At 48.0% G+C, this 16,544-nt stretch overlaps 2 protein-coding genes across 3 annotated transcripts; both read left to right on the top strand.

The window, feature by feature from the left end:
- Positions 1-25: 25 nt before the first annotated feature.
- LOC125523070 (histone H1-like) lies at positions 26-1,005 on the top strand. The gene has a single exon (XM_048688118.1). It carries the CDS (start codon positions 64-66, stop codon positions 427-429), a length of 366 nt encoding a protein of 121 aa, XP_048544075.1. The 5' UTR covers positions 26-63; the 3' UTR covers positions 430-1,005.
- Positions 1,006-11,889: 10,884 nt separating this feature from the next.
- On the top strand, positions 11,890-15,478 carry LOC125522613 (barley B recombinant-like protein D). Of its 2 annotated transcripts, XM_048687657.1 has the most exons (4): positions 11,890-12,272; positions 12,362-12,474; positions 13,433-13,549; positions 14,276-15,478. In XM_048687657.1, exons 3-4 carry the CDS (start codon positions 13,481-13,483, stop codon positions 15,200-15,202), a joined length of 996 nt encoding a protein of 331 aa, XP_048543614.1. In that variant the 5' UTR covers positions 11,890-12,272; positions 12,362-12,474; positions 13,433-13,480; the 3' UTR covers positions 15,203-15,478. The 2 variants fall into 2 exon arrangements, with proteins under 2 accessions (XP_048543614.1, XP_048543613.1); XM_048687656.1 differs by lacking the exon at positions 12,362-12,474 and having other exon boundaries at positions 11,891-12,272.
- Positions 15,479-16,544: the final 1,066 nt, after the last annotated feature.

Raw genomic sequence — 16,544 nt, 5'->3', positions numbered from 1 at the left:
TGTTGAGTTCTGAAATGATGGGGGGTATGGTTGGTCTTTTTGCGCAGATGAAAGGAGGCGATCATGGCGGCGGGCGACGGCAAGGCGGGGGCGAGCGCGTACGCGATCGCGAAGCGCGTCGGGGAGCGGCACGGCGAGGCGCTCCCGGGCAACTACCGCAAGGTGCTGGCCACGCAGCTCCGGGGCTTCGCCGCCAAGGGCCGGCTCGTCCGGGTCAAGGCCTCCTTCCGGCTCGCCCCCGCCGAGGAGAAGAAGGCCCTGCAGGCGGCGACGCCCAAGTCCAAGAAGAGGACGACCACGGCCAAGAAGACCGCGTCGAAGAATGTGGCCCCGGCGCCGGCGCGCGCGAAGAGGGCGAAGAAGGCGGGGCCGCCGACGGCGAAGCCGAAGTCGATCCGCGCCCGGAAGGCCAACAAGGCCAGCGCCTGATGCCGCCACCGTGTCCCCTGTACATATCTCGGTAGTAGCAGTACGGAGTAGCGGCATGTTCGATCCAGCGCCCTGTTCTGTAAATACCACCCGTGTGCGTGCGTTGCCGGCAATAATGGCGCGCTCGTGTGCCGGTGTTGATGGACGCGAGGAAGGAGAAGATGGTGAATTTGGCTGTGGCCGCCAATCTGTACGACTGATGCTTGTACCACTCTGTCTCCGTGTTGTGATCATGCTCTGCTCCCTTCCCCTCTTCCGCCTTCGGTTGATATCATGGCAATGGATATCAATGGATGAATGGAAGGATCTTGTGGGGAGTTCTGGTCTTGGCAGGTGGTCAACCAGTTGATGATTCCTTAACAATCGCCCAACATCAGAGCAGCTCACGGAAATATTTGTATAATTTTGCTAAGGCAGATGTGCCATAAGTATTACGCATCTAAGTTCTATGTTATTGATCTTACGTCGAGATTCGTGTGGATATTTTTTTTTCTTTTTTCTTTTCCTCTTTATGCTTAGATTCACCCACTTAGACATGCAATAATTAAAGTATATCTAGATGTGTCCTAGACACACCCATATTTTTATATATGTTTTCATCCATTTTTAAGTAGTAAGAACATGGTTAATATTTTGTTTCAGACATATGTTTTGACGCCTATTCCTTATAATGCACATTGTATATTTTCAATACATATGTTAAAGTTTTTTTACACTTTTAACTTCTTTAAATACATAATTAAAAATAATTTTAATATGTACCATACATATTATTGGATGGTATGAATTTTTGAAAATCACACCTCTTTCAAAATTTCATGCACATTTTTGAAATGGGTGAACTTCTTTTGTGACAAATATTTTAATTCTTCCTATTTTTTTAAATCACAATAACAAAAAACTTGCACTGTGTTCCAAATGCACGGTGAACATTTTTTTAAATACGTATTTTTTGAAATATATGTATTTGTAGTTTTTTAAAATATAAACGAAATGAACAACCCAACCATAATAACCAGAAAACCTGAGAAAATTGGTGCTAAGTTAACTACACTTGCCCATTTCATGCTGCCTTGAGGTGATGTGTTCTTCGTCTCGCTAGAAGTAAGCCGAAGCCGAATCCGCTCTTGATTCGACGGACATCAACGTAGCTACGGTCTAGATGGGCTCAGTCCAGTTTTTCATAAAGCTATAATACGTAGAAATCGCCCACAGAAAATTACACCTTTTTCAAAATGTCATATTGCTAGCTCATTATCGCACACCTGGTATCGCTAGGTCCCATGATATATGCTTTTATTCCTTCTAGTTTCTCCCACTATGTAGGATTTGAAAATAATGTAGTGAATTAAAAAACATGTCTGATTAAATAATGTTCATTTTTAAAAAATAAATCTGCAAATCCTAAAACATTCATGGATTTGGAAGGAAAAAGGAAGAAATGAAAGAAAAACCAAGGAAAAAAGTTTAGAAAACTAGAAAACCGGTTATACAAACATCGAAAATAGTGAACTCGTCCGAAAGCTTATCAAAACCGGGTGGAGGCTTCCCAAGCGGGTGACTGAATCTTCCTAAAAACGTCCCAATGCTTCCACTAATGAGCCGACCCGCCAAAGGCGTTGCGTGAGCGATCCTATGATATTGCTTGCATTGAGCAATAAATATCATTCGCGATGTTTCTTGTCATATCTGACTGGTTCTCGCATCAGGCACATCTTAAACGTTTAAACAGAGCCTTTAGAGTCATTAACCACAACTTCAAGGAGATGTAACTCAAAATGTTCGGTAAAATTAGGATCCAAATGCTCACATAATCCAACCGTTCATCATGAAGCTGGCCCAACATGACCAAACGTTTATCCAAGGAATGAGTAAGAAAATTATAAATGCCGTTGATGCTATCCACCCTTTGCCGCCGTCTGAAAGCTGCCTCTACTTCGATCTAGAACGGTAGGACACACTCCCGTTTATCTGAAATTATTTATCGCTCAACCAGATGTGCTTCCTCTATGAAGAAATATAAGATCATTTATATATCACTAAAGTAGTGATCTAAACAATCTTATTTTTTTTACGGGGTGAGTATATAGCAGGACGGAGGAAGTATATCTTAGCATCATTTATTTGTCTTTATACTATTTCAAAACATGTGCAATGGTAGCAACCTAATGATGGGGAATGTGGGTCTGTCCCTTTATACGTTGGTGGCGGCCATAGAACTCGTCTCGGAGCGAATTTCAAAAAAGAAAAAAAAACTCGTCCCAGAGCTCACAAGCTTCAAATGCTACCAAAAATCTACCAACGTGCCAGAATTACTGCAACTAGCTTCTTTGCTGAAAAGTCAGAATAACCGCACAAAAGCTTTAAGAGCAACTTTAATGGGGCGACCCATTTCGTCCGCGGCCGTCCGTTTGGGTCGGTGTGGATAGAAAAGGCGGCCCAACGCGCCGACCCAAAAGGACGCACGTCCGTTTCTCGTCCGCGGGCGACCCATTCCCGGCCCATTTTTTAGCCTGATTTGCGTCGGCGTAGACACGCGACGGACGCGCGCTCGCTAGCCTACTCCTGTCTCGGGCCCGCTCGTCTGTGGCACATTGGCCTTCCCTTCCCCCAGCCAACAAGCAACCCTCGCCCCCGCCTCCTCCGTCACCGACGCCGCCGCCCATTTTGCCGGCGACTCTTCCAGCTGCCGCCGCCTCCACATCCGCCCAGCAACGTCGCCCTTGCCCCCAGTCGCTCGCCGCCGCCGTTTTGCCGTTGGGGAGCAAGCTGGTTCCCCACCGCTGTTTCCCCCACCGTCCAGCCGCCCCGCGACCAAGTAGACGCCTCGCCGCCCCAGCCACAGACGACCGGCACGCTCGTCGGACGCCGTCACACTCGTCGGACGCCGGCCGGGCAGCTAACTGGTCTGTGGGCGCCGCGTCTCCCCTCGCCGGCCGTCTCCTTCTTCGACGCCCGCAAGCTGTTCGACAGTTTGCCAAGGTACGAAAATGGACTCCGTCGACGAGTTCTTTTTCCACAATTTCCTTTGCGACTCCGACGATTATTCGTCCGACGACGAGGAGGAGATATTGGTTGCCGTGTTGGTCCATCACCACCTCAACAACCAGCGGCCATTGTTCCCTGGCTCCATTCCGGGCCACCTTCCAGCGTTGAACCGTAACCGGGAGAGCGGGCATTTCCTTCTCTGGAAGGACTACTTTGATACAATAAACCCGTTGTTCAAACATCACAAATTCCGCTGCCGGTTCCGTATGAGTAGGCATGTTTTCAACCGTATTAGAGAGGGAGTGGTCGGCTATGATGACTACTTCGAGTGCAAAGAGGATGCCGTCGGCACGATTGGTTTCTCCTCTTATCAAAAATGCACTGCCGCCATCCGAATGCTTGCATACGGAGCGCCCGGTGATCTCATTGACGAGTACTAAGGATGGCACTTTTATCCATGGACATGGATATCCATGGATAACCGATCCAAATGGATAGGGTTTGGATATCCTTTTGTGTCCATGGGCGGCGCCCAAACCCGACCCGACTGGTCGTGGGTAGGGCATGGATATAATCTTTTACCCATGGGTATACCCAAACCCAACCCTATAGTATGACTTAATGAGCAAAAATCTGCTATCCCTACCCAACAGTCACATGCCCCACTGCAATTTTACACTTTGTTATCTAAAACATGCAAAAGAAACTACACAATCCTCGTTGTAAATTTTATTAGTGGACATTTAATCCCCTCCGTAACATACTCCAATGCCCCTTCCCTTATTTTTATCTCCTTGTTAAATGACTCGTCATTCTCATCTATTAGAAAAAATAGTAAATGATCTTAGGTTGTGACTGGACGTTTTGATTTACCATAAGTTGATGTTTACCATAAGTGAAGCCTAGCCTGTCATGAGGTGAAGAACAGAAGAGCTTATGTTAACATTATGTTATTTCTTATTGATATGTTTCGAGAGGACCCAATGGACATCCAGTGGGTATGGACATCCATCGGGTTTGGACATGGACACAATTTTTCACCCGTGGATTTTTTTCATGGGCGGGCAAAGACTGTGTTCATGTATATGGATATGGATTTGATATTGTTCAACCCGATCCAAACCCGACCCATTGCCATCCTTAACGAGTACATCCGTATGAGCGAGTCTACATGCCTAGAGTCCCTGTATAAGTTCTGCAATGTTGTGATTGTTGTGTTTGGCCCTAAGTACTTGAGAGAGCCGACGGCTGAAAATACAACCCGCTTGTTGGCGATGAATGCTAGCAGGGGCTTCCCGGGGATGCTTGGCAGCATAAACTGCATGCACTGGGAGTGAAAGAACTGCCCTTCTGCTTGGCAAGGGCAGTATAAGGAACATGTCAGGGCTTGCACTGTCATACTAGAGGCCGTGGCGTCTCAAGATCTCTAGATCTGGCACTCTTTCTTTGGCATGGTTGGATCACACAATGATATCAACGTGCTTCAGCGCTCGCCGGTGTTTGCTAGGCTTGCCGAAGGCAACAGCCCACCGGTGAACTTTACTGTCAACGGACACAACTAGGACAAAGGGTACTATCTCGGTGACGGTATCCATCCTCAGTGGACCACTATTGTCAAGACAATACCCAACCCTGTTGGAGAGAAAAGGAAAATATTTTCCCAAGACCAAGAGTGTGCTAGGAAGGATGTCGAGCGTGCCTTTGGTGTTTTGCAATTTCGATGGAGCATCGTTCGGTATCCTGCTAATACTTGGAGCACGCAGAAACTATGGGAGATGATGACTGCTTGTGTGATCATGCATAATATGATCGTAGAAGATGAGCGCCAGGAATGTCTGTACGATCAAGACTTTCAGTTTCATGGTGAGAATTTTATGCCTGAGCATGGAGTAGCGGCAACGTTTGAGCAGTTCACTCAATTTCATGAAGACATGCGTGATTGGAAAAATCACGTACAACTGCAAAATGATTTGGTTGAGCATATGTGAGCTCATGTTGGCAACCAATAGATGTATCTTCTTTTATCCGTTTGCAAAACTATGTGAAACATTTTTATTTGTATTTGTCTTGTAAAACTATACTATTTATTTGGGCGGTCAGACTATTTTACTTGTAAAACATTTTCATTTTACAATATGTTGAATGCAAATCATATAAAATTGGACGGCCAGCCGGTCACGCCGACACATATGAATCGGCCATTGAACGCGCTGTCGACCTTTATTAAAAACAAGACGGATGCCAGGCGGGCGGTTGATCCAAAAAGACGAAAGGCGGATGAAATCGCGGTCCGTTCGGGTTGACCCGTTGGAGTTGCTCTTTTTTTTTGAAATCAACCGCGTCTCTATTTATTCATGAAAGGCAGGAATTTCTGCCGAAATAATGTGAAGAATACAGTCTGGTGGTGCTTGCACCCAAATCTTACTAATATTATTTGTTACCCCCTCCTTGGCCAACCCGTGCGCAGCGCCGTTCGCCGTTCTCCTTACCCAAGTCACCTTCCATATTTCTCTCTTTGCCAGCATGTTTTTCACCTCTCTGATCATCGGCCCCAGCACGGAGAGATTGGCTTCCTCACTCTGAATCTTGCGAACCACCTCCAGGCAATCCATCTCGATGTGCAAGCTAGTAATGTTGAATTCCTCCGCCAGCTCCACCGCCCTTTTGCAAGCCAGCAACTCCATCTTCTCTGGATCACCTCCCATCGAGTGGAAATGGCATGCACCTCCGAGGAACGCTCCTTCATTATTTCTAAAAACCACACCCACAGCCCCTTTCTCCCCTCCCTTGGTGCTCGCCCCATCCACATTCGCTTTGACCCATCCTTCTTCGAGAGTGCTCCACCGCTGCGGTCGAACCTCCCTAGGAGTTTTGCTCACCTTGCCATGGACTGTCTTCCATTCCTCCATGAGTCTTCTGACCATTGCTGCCATGTCTGCTGCCTCTTCAATCTTCTTACCATCCCTAGTGTTATTCCGTGCCATCCATAGGGCGTATAGCCCCTGAACCAACGTCGCTCGCTCATCCGCCGACGCTTCAGCAAACCAGCTCAAGAGCCAATGTGATAGTGCACTCTGAGAGCAAATTGTATCCGGCGGGATCGCCACCGGCACTCCCAATTCCGAGTGCAGAACTTTCCAAAATTTTGCCGAATGAGGACAGCTCCAAAATCTGTGTAAATTCGTCTCTTCTCTTCCACAGACCACACAAAACACACCTGGTTTGATCTTTTGTCGATGTAGTTCAGATCCAACCGCAAGCCCATTCCGTATGAGCCGCCAGGTATGTATCTTAACTCTGCCCGGAGCCACCGTGTCCCACAAATTCATCCAAGCTCTGTGGTTCACCACCGACGATGATGAGCCCGGCATGCCCCTTCTTGCCCTCTTCTGCTCCATACAAAGATGGTAGGCCGACTTGACTGAAAAAACACCGTTCTTCGTATGATTCCATGCAAGATAGTCTTGTACCGTCGGCCCCCCAACAGGTATTTGCAGAATATCGGATGCTTCCGCTGGCGGAAACATGTTTTGCACCTTTCCTTGATCCCAACCAGTGTTAGAATCATTTAGTAAATGCATTACCTTCGTCATCTCGGGAACATACACTTGGCCCAGTGGCTTCAAGCTTCCTTTACGAGGGATCCAATTATCATGATGAATGCCAACCTGGGATCCATCTCCGATGCGCCACACCAGCCCTTCCAGGAGAAGGTCTCGACCATGCAATATGCTCCTGAATGTGAAAGAACCCCCGCCGGGACAAGTGGCATTGCGGATGGATCCATCTGAGTAATACCTCGCCTTTAGCACTCTTGAACACAAGGAATTGGGCTCCATCAACAATCTCCATGCTTGCTTGGCCAACAATGCTTGGTTAAATGCTTCTGGATCCCTAAACCCCATTCCGCCTTCATGCTTTCTTATGCACATTTTATCCCAAGCAACCCAATGAACTCTTTTCTCACCATTTGCTTCACCCCACCAGAAGTTTGAAGATATAGATGACAGGTTCCCACACATTTTCTTTGTGAGTTGGAAACAGCTCATGGTGAAAGTAGGAGTAGATTGCAACCCTGATTTAATAAGCACCTCCCTGGCCATCTTGGATAGCCCTTGACCCTTCCAACCTGAAACTTTCCCCTTGGCACTCTCTTTAACGTACTTAAAAGTCCCATCTTTGGATCTTCCCACCACTGTTGGAAGACCTAAATACCTCTCACTAAGGGCCCCAGAAGAAATACCAATTGCTTGTTTGAGCACTTCTTTATCCCCACTTTCACTGCCCTTCCCAAAAAATATCACAGATTTTTGCAAATTAACTTTTTGTCCCGAGGCCTCCTCATAATCCTGCAGAATAGCCTGCAAGCATAGAAAGTCATCTTGAGACCCCTCCAAGAAGACAATACTATCATCAGCAAATAAAAGATGAGTGACCGTGGGGCCAGTGCTCCCAAACGATACACCCTTAATATTCCTCTCTTCCTGAGCATGCTTGAGTAAAGCTGAAAAGCCTTCCACACAGAACAGAAATAAATATGGTGACAAAGGATCACCCTGTCGAAGGCCTCTTGATGGGACAAAGCTTCTAGAAAATCCCCCATTTAACTTGACTGAAAACCTCGTGGTCTTCACACACCTCATGATCATCTCCCTCCAGTGAGCGGAGAAACCATATTTTGCCATGACTTGGTCCAAGAAAATCCACTCTACCCTGTCATACGCCTTCATCATGTCGAGTTTAATTGCGCAAAGGGGTTTCCTTCTCTTCCTTTTCCTGATAGCGTGAACACACTCATATGCCACCAAAACATTATCCGTGATTAATCTCCCTGGGACAAATGCACTCTGCTCCTCCGCTATCAACGCTGGTAACACCACTTTAAGCCTATTTGCCAACACCTTCGACGCAATCTTGTAGAGGACATTGCATAGGCTAATCGGTCGAAATTGACTGAGCATGTCAGGTGAGCACACTTTGGGTATCATTACAATGACGGTGTCATTAAATCCCTCCGGCATCATTCTCCCCGCCAGAAATTCTCGGATGGCCGCACACACCTCGTCCTTTACCAACAACCAGTGTCGTTGATAAAACATAGCCGGGAAACCATCTGGCCCCAGCGCCTTTGATGGCCCCATCTAAAACAACGCTCTCTCAATCTCTTCATCAGTAATCGGTGCTGATAATTTCGTATTCAACTCCTCCGTTACCAGCGAATCAATATGTTGCAGAATTTTCTCACCATCCCTCGATCCCTCTGAAGTGAAGAGCTGGGCATAAAAACTTGCAGCCATCTCACGCATACCTTCATCATCCGTGCATTTAGTTCCATCTTCTCTCCGCAGCCCCTTTACTGTATTTTTCCGTTTCCTATGCGATGCTCGGTTTTGAAAATACTGTGTGTTTTGATCACCATACTGTAACCAATCCACCCTTGATCTTTGCTTATAGTAAACCTCTTCTCTTTCATATAGATCATGCAGCTGGTCCTCTATGTCCTTAATCTCCTGCCTATATCCTGTTCTGACCGCCCTTTCCTTTGCATCTTTCAACTGCCACTTGAGATGACTAATCTGTTTTTTTATAGAGCCAAATACCTCCCTACTCCAAGTTTGCATGGCTTTAGCCAAGAGGGCGAGTTGTTTACATGCAGCATCCATCCCCGGCCGCGTCTGATTGGTTGCATGCGCCGCTTCCCATGCATTGGTCAACATGGCCTCGTAATCCGCGTGTCTCATCCAAGCCGCCTCAAACATGAAGGGACGCTGCGGACGAGCCGTGTTTTCGGCCAGTGCCAATGCAACACGGACAAGCAAAGCTTGGTGGTCGGATTCTTCGGTCAGTATGTGTTTCACCTCGGTCGCCGGGAACAATTGCATGAAGGAAGTTGAACAAGTTGCCCTATCTAATCTGACCTGGATATTTTCAGCTCCATCTCTCTTATTATCCCATGTGAACGGGTACCCTGAAAAACCTATATCCGCAAGCCCGCAGTCGGCTAAACAGTCTCTAAACTCATCCATTTGTCTGATACATCTTGCCTTACCTCCATTTTGCTCTTTCTGCACCATAGCCTCGTTATAGTCTCCAACACAGATCCACAGAAGGTCATCTTGTGTCCGCAAATACCTCAAAACTTCCCATGTTTTCTTTCTCTTTTCCACACATGGCTCCCCATAGATTCCAGTGAACCTATAGATATGCCCATCCACTTCCATTTGGCAGTCTATATAATACTGACACCAAGGTCTTACGTTACAGTCACATGATCTCTCCACCATAATGCCAAACCACCACTTTTTCCGACACAGTTCACCGCTACTCCCTGCGTAAAGCCAAGGCTCCATTTGAGCCTCTCCATCGCTTTTGCACTCTTCTTCGTCTCCGATAAGAACACCACCGCTGGGTTGTATGACCGTATCAGGTCTCTAAGTTCGCCAACTATCGAGTCCAACCCCAGTCCTCGACAGTTCCAGGCCAAAAGATTCATTGCGACCGGCGGCCCTGTCTCGCAGGGTCCACCGATGTATCAGTGTGCTCCTCAATACGATCAAACACGGACGAGGTTTTCTGCCTCGTGTCACGAACGAAAGTATCATGTCCTTCATGCCTCTCCCCCTCTCCTTTAGCCACCCAATATTGCCTTGGCCTCCTCTTCCTATCTCTCTGGGGCTCTTGTCTTGGACTACTCGGAGAACGCTGCCCTGCCGTATACTCTGGCCTAGGCTTGCGCACATAGTAACCATGTCTCCGCTCTCTCCCATTGAAATTGCTTGACGATCCCACCCCCTGATGATCCCATCGCCCACATTGCCTGTAACTGTTTCTTAACTCTGCCTGCTTCTCCTGCTGCCTCTCTCTCAACTTAGAGCGCAGCTCTCTCTCCCTCTTTTGTTCTAGATCATCCCTCATATCTCTCCCCTTCTTGTTCTCTTCTCCTTGTTCCTGCTCCTTAGGATTGTTGCCGTCCTTCCCATCCCCCATGACATCCCCACCAGTGCGGGAAACGGCTGGAGTAGCAAACTCATTATGCAGATTGCGCTTTGTAGGAAGATCACGAACGGAACCTGCCCTTCTGCTTCCCCTTTCCCCTTCACTACTTCTCGCACTCCCGAAGCTGTTGGCGCTCCCTGAGAAACCACGGTGCGAGCCATCTTTATGTCCCATTGATCGCCCTGGGGACGCTCTAAGCCATTCCCCCCACTGATGGTCTGGATCCACTGCCGGAACGCATCCACCTTCACCATGTGCCAGTCTTCCACAATCAAAGCAGAAATGCGGTATCTTTTCATACTTGAAATCGAACCAAGTCTTCTCCAGGTCGTCTTCAGATTTTTTTCAGGTAAATGCCCCTAACCAGAGGCTCCATTACAAGAAGTTTAACTCTGAAACGCAGCTCCGACCCCTTTGCAAATCCATCCTTCTCCACGTCTACCCTCACAATCTTGCCTAACCAATTCCCAAGCCCCTCACCAAACGCTTTTGAACGCTTGTCTAAAGGTAAATCCTCAACCCGGACCCAAACATCCACCTCATCAAATGTCATCTCTGATGGCCTTGTGCCTCCATCATAATCCTTTAGCACTAAAACATTAAAATTAAACTGCCATGGTCCATTGTTCAACGCGTGTCTCCAATCTCCTTCACTGCCAAAAGTCACCAGAAAGAGGTTCCTGCCTATGATCTTGAATTGTGCTTCTCTGTGCAGCCCCCACGCCCTTGCCATAGATTTTTCCAGTGCACTCTTGTTTATCGGCCTGGGTGTAAATGCTTTCCCGATCGCCGACCACCTCGCCGGTCTAACATGATCCTGATCTGATTCCTTAAAAACAAAGCCCTTCGCCTCCTTCTCCGTCAACACCAGGCCTCCCATACGGGCCGTCAAACCTGGGGACACGGAGGTGTTCCTGCTTTGGGTGCCCAGTGGCGTCTGCATCGCAGCATCTGTCGCCTCTTTTTGCGCCGACGGCCGTGGGGTAGAAGTCGGGTTTCGTGAGTTCGTCCCCGCCGCCGTTTTCCCATATGCATCTGCATGGCTCCTCGCTGCTGCATCCCCATCCTTCTTCCTCCCCTCCATGTCAATGACCGGAGAGAGAAACCGCACGCTGGCTCAAGCACGCTTGGAGACGCCGTCGCCTCCTCCCGCACCGCCGCGATCCTCCGCACCACCGACCGCAAAACCCTAACCCTAGCTATCAAGTCGATCGCCTCGCAATCGCCTCAATCGCCTCTCCGTGTTTTACGCCCGAGGTGGACCCGCTTATCCGTCCTCAACCATCGTCCCGTTGGAGTTGCTCTTACCGCTACTGATTTCCTTGCAGAAAAGTCAGAATAACCGCACAAAAGCTTTAATTTAAAATTAAAATCAGCGTGGTTGTATCCGCTGGAAGGAGATCTGTCGTCCAAAGACTCTGCCTTCCTTCATTGCCCACACCTCCGCCCAGCGGTGGGCCCCGGCGGCAAGTCTCTCCAAGCGACAGAAGCAGAGGGAGATAGCGAGCGAGCGTTTCCTTCCACCCCTCTCCTCCCGTCGGCCTCATCCACCATCAATCTACCCGCCACCCCCGCCTCCCTCTGGACCGTGGGCCACCCCTCCCCCCTTCCCTCCCGCGCGTCGACGTCCATCCTCGCCGCCGCCCCTGCTCCCCAACCCCCACCATTCACCAGCGCCCCCAAAGTCCGAGCGAGACAGACGGGGGAGGGGGAGAGGGAGAGGAGAGCGGCGGCGACCGGCCAGCTCCGACCCCGCAGGCCCGGCCGTCGGCGGCCGTGCCCCGTCGTCCCCCGTCCCGCTGGCCGGCGGGCCCCGCCTCCTCGCCTCCGGGAGCTTCTGCTGCTGCTGATACTGTGTGGTAACCCCTCTCTCTCTCTCTTTGTGATAAGTACAGTGCAGCGGGGGTTGCTTAATTGTTTCCCCAAACGAAATTTCCGCGGCGAGCAGGGGAGGGGCCGCATTGGGTGGCCGCGGCGGACTAGGAGGGGATTCGTCGCTCGCTGCGCTGGGCCCGCGAATCCGCGCGGGCGCCGGGGGGAGGGAGCGGCGGGCGGTGCTCGGTGAGTGATCTAGGGTTTAGCGGCTCCGATTGGGGCTCGTTCCCTCTGTTGATTTGGCGTCCTCGTCCGAATTCACGGCGGGCTGGGAACCAGCAGGAGGGGCGGCTGGTCATGGTTTGGTTCCCTTTTGCAATTAGACGGCGCTCTGAGTGCAAGTGCTGGAGCTTGATGTGATGTTGATCGTTGGTGACATTTGAGTGTCAGGTTCGCACTCGGTTCAGTTGGGAGTGGCTGGAAGCAGAGTTTTGGTGCTCTGGTCGGCGGCTCGGCAGTGCCGCTGCTCCATCCTCCATGTGCGGTGCCGCGGCTGGCCTGTGTAGCGTTACTCCCCAGTCACAGCTTCTGGTGAGCGGAGCGTGCGGACTGTGGAGAGTGTACTGCTGCTTTCAATTGAAGGCGGCATTCTGCGCAGTTGGATTCTACTATGATGCTCAGCATTAGATTCAGAGTCATGTCCATAACTGTTCGCTCAGCCCAATGTTCGAAACTCGAAAGGATAATAACTAGAGATCATACTAGTATACGAAGCTGTTCAGCTTTGAAACTATGTGGCATGTTGTGTCCCCAAGGTTTTGGAGATCCATATCGAGGATCTGGTTCTGCATTTCCGCTATCCGAGGAACTGATTCTGGAGTTAAAGTCTGTGAATGAATAGTTGTTCAGCTTCTAATTCTTTTCGATGGAGGCTAGCTGATTGACTTGTTGCCTTCTCTTCTGCATTGAGTAAACACACGTAGCTACTTCGTTCCCCAATTTTACCGATGCATTTTGTTCTGGTATCTATCTCATTTCTGAACTGGTTCATGCGTTCATCCATTCATGAATCAAGTTTTATCTGGTAGCTTTTTTGAGCTCTGACATAACAACAAGACAATCTAACCATGTTACTCTTAGGCAATACCTTCCGTGTGATATCATATTTGCTGTACCCTTGACTCTTTTTCTTCTTATCTTGCAGGTAGTCACATAGCTGCTCTATTTCTCCTGTCTGCAAACATATGTGATAATGGACAACCTTGGACATAGGGAAAATGGGAGGCAAAGGCCAGACCCATATAAAGCACTTCATACTCAGGTTTGTGTAATTCGTCATGAATAATTATCGCGCAAGATTTTAGAGTTATATTGTGTTCGTTGACATATGAAAGTTACACTGTGTTACTCCCTCCGTCCCATAATGTAAGATGTTATTTTACACTACACTAGTGTCAAAAAACGTCTTACATTATGGGACGGAGGGAGTAGTAATTAAGGCATAGAACATTGATTTGATTTATCTTCTGCTAGTAAGCATTGTCCTGTAACAAATCTTCATTAAGGGCATAACCAGATCACAAGCTGTAGATTAGTGGCTAAAGTGTACATGTGCTTGTTTTAGACTGAAGGCAATATTACTCAGCTTTATGAGAAAGCTAAAAGTTGAGATAGTATGCTGGTCAGTGCTTGTCACTCAGCTAATGTACATAGTATCCCTAAAGTTTCTTCAAACTGAGGAATGATCAAACTAAATAGCAGAAGTTCATGGTGATAAGATAGTAACAAATTTCATAGCCCTCTTTTGTCATATTTTTTGTTTCGTTCTCTTGCATAGCTGCAGAGAAAATGGTACAGTTGAAACAACCATGCCCAAGAAATGAAGATCAAAACTTATAATTGTCTTGGAAATTCTGATGCTTAGCTTTTATGTACTGCATTCAGAATTGTCACAAACATCATGTTATATATTTTTTTCTAATCATAATTGTCGGAATGATTTGCTCTCTAGAAGTGTGGTTCTTATGATAGTTGCTCTGTGTTTCAGTGGATGATGCCCCAAAGGCAAATGAAGGACCACCACAGCATGAACCTCCTAGCACTACTGAGCGAGAGGGACACCGCCATCATGGAGAGAGACCATGCTCTGGCTGAGAAGAAAGCTGCAATGGCTGAGAGAGACATGGCGTTTGCCCAGCGGGACTCTGCAATGGCTGAACGGAATGCTGCAATCGTCGAACGAGACAATGCCCTTGCTGCACTTGAACTAGCCCGTACAAATGGATTTAATATGAACAGCGGAAACGGATTCAACCCAGGATCTCTCAATGGAGCGAAGAACTTCCACCACCACGACCAGCAGCCCCATGCTCAATCATCACCACTGCAACTGGCCGATTCTCCATATGACCATGCGAGGGAAATGCACATATCAGACGCATACCCAATCTCAACAGCCCCGGTGACTGCTGCTGGAAAGGCAAAGAAGCCCAAGAAGAACAGTTCCCAAGCATCTCCACTGAAGAGGCCGTCAGGCGTGCTCCGGAAAACCAAGAAAGCCGGCGGTGACTGGAGAGATGCCGGAATGTCTGGTGTCGGGGAGGATCCAGCTCGCGCCGCTTCTGAGATGAAGAACGAGTGGAAGGACCAAGACCTTGGCCTGAACCAGGTCTCGTTCGACGAGTCGTCCATGCCCGCGCCTGCCTGCTCGTGCACGGGGGTCCTCCGCCAGTGCTACAAGTGGGGCAACGGCGGGGGGCAGTCGTCCTGCTGCACCATGAGCATGTCCATGTACCCGCTCCCGGTGATGCCCAACAAGCGTCATGCCCGCATGGGCGGACGGAAGATGAGTGGCAGCGCCTTCACCAAGCTGCTCAGCCGACTAGCGGCTGAGGGCCACGATCTCTCGGCGTCGGTGGACCTCAAGGACCACTGGGCCAAGCATGGCACGAACAGGTACATCACCATCCGGTAGCTCTGCTGCTTCCGTTCAATATGTAAGGAGGTGTATGCGGCAAAGGTCCTATAATCTCCTTGCTGGGGTTGGACGGGTCATCAACTCATCATCATCTCTGTAATGTCATTGAGGGATGCAGGCTAGAATTCTGTGTAGGTCCTCCCCCCTTTCTGAACCCCGAGCCGCGCTGGACAGTGGAAATGTAATTTTAGCGACCCCAGGTATTCGTCGTCGATTCGCTGTATAGTTTTGACTACTAGATTTAATTGGTTGTAGGCGATTATTCCTTTGTCATGGCTTACATTCATATCAGATGCTGCATTAGGATTCGTGTCTTGCTCCTGCAGGATAGTAGACGAAATAGAAAGAAGCAAGAATAATAGCAGCAGCATCGCATCAGGCTGCACGAACGTACGTACCTCAGCAGTGAAATCCCATTTTTCAATATTATTATTATTACGTTGCAGTCGTTCAACGTTGCCATCATCGTACACAATCTGGATGCCAAAAGTAAAGTACAGAAATAGGGAAAAATAATTTAGTTAGCACGAAAGTAGCTTTCTACACTGTGGCTCAAATGCTCCTGGTGTGAACAGTAAAATAATACTTTTAAGAAATGTTTGTTGTGCTTGTAAAATTTCATCACGAAATCACATTGGTGAAAGTTGCGGCAAAAAAAAAACAGAGCTCCAAAATGCGTTTTAAACATTTTCAGAACATCGATTTTGTTTTTTTATCACGCCTTACACCAATGTGATTTTGTGATGAATTTTTGCATACACACCAAACATTCCTTAAATTTTGCCACAAAAATTTCACAATTTTTTGCATTTTTTTTAATCTATTATTAACCCAGGAGCATTTGAGCCTGGGTGTAGAAACTTCACATCAGCCTCTTCTTCTGACAGATGGGAAAAAGTGGAGATGGCAAAATAATGCCCGTCTACTGAATGTGTACCTTGAGCTTTTGTGAACAAGTGCCAAATGACATAGCAGCACCACCACAGAACCTGTAGAGAAAGAAACAGCTTCAAAACTAACCAAACTGGCTAACTTAACACATGAAGGTAACAACAACATAAATACTCCCTCCGTTCCATAATATAAGAGTGATTTTGACACTAGTGTAGTGTCCAAAACGCTCTTATATTATGGGACGGAAGGAGTAGCAAAGAAGAAAGAATAAAAGCAAGGACGAATAAATATATATACGCGTGGCCTGGCAAAGAAGGAACTGTTTGTAATCTTATTCAAAAAGAAAATCTAGAAACTGACTCCCCGCAAAAAAAATAATCTAGAAACTGACAATGGTAGGAAGAACCATGCAACAAGGAAGCATATTTTTTTTCAGTTTTGCTAA

This window comes from Triticum urartu, chromosome 7 (assembly GCF_003073215.2).
Source record: "Triticum urartu cultivar G1812 chromosome 7, Tu2.1, whole genome shotgun sequence".
Taxonomy (NCBI): domain Eukaryota; kingdom Viridiplantae; phylum Streptophyta; class Magnoliopsida; order Poales; family Poaceae; genus Triticum; species Triticum urartu.
This window is presented reverse-complemented; position numbering and strand designations above follow the sequence as displayed.

Bases quoted from the DNA above. Each gene is read 5' to 3' on its own strand.
- LOC125523070 (XM_048688118.1), top strand. From the start codon at position 64: ATGGCGGCGGGCGACGGCAAGGCGGGGGCGAGCGCGTACGCGATCGCG.
- LOC125522613 (XM_048687657.1), top strand. From the start codon at position 13,481: ATGGACAACCTTGGACATAGGGAAAATGGGAGGCAAAGGCCAGACCCA. The intron at 13,550-14,275 runs GTTTGTGTAATT...TCTGTGTTTCAG, and splicing joins ATAAAGCACTTCATACTCAG to TGGATGATGCCCCAAAGGCA.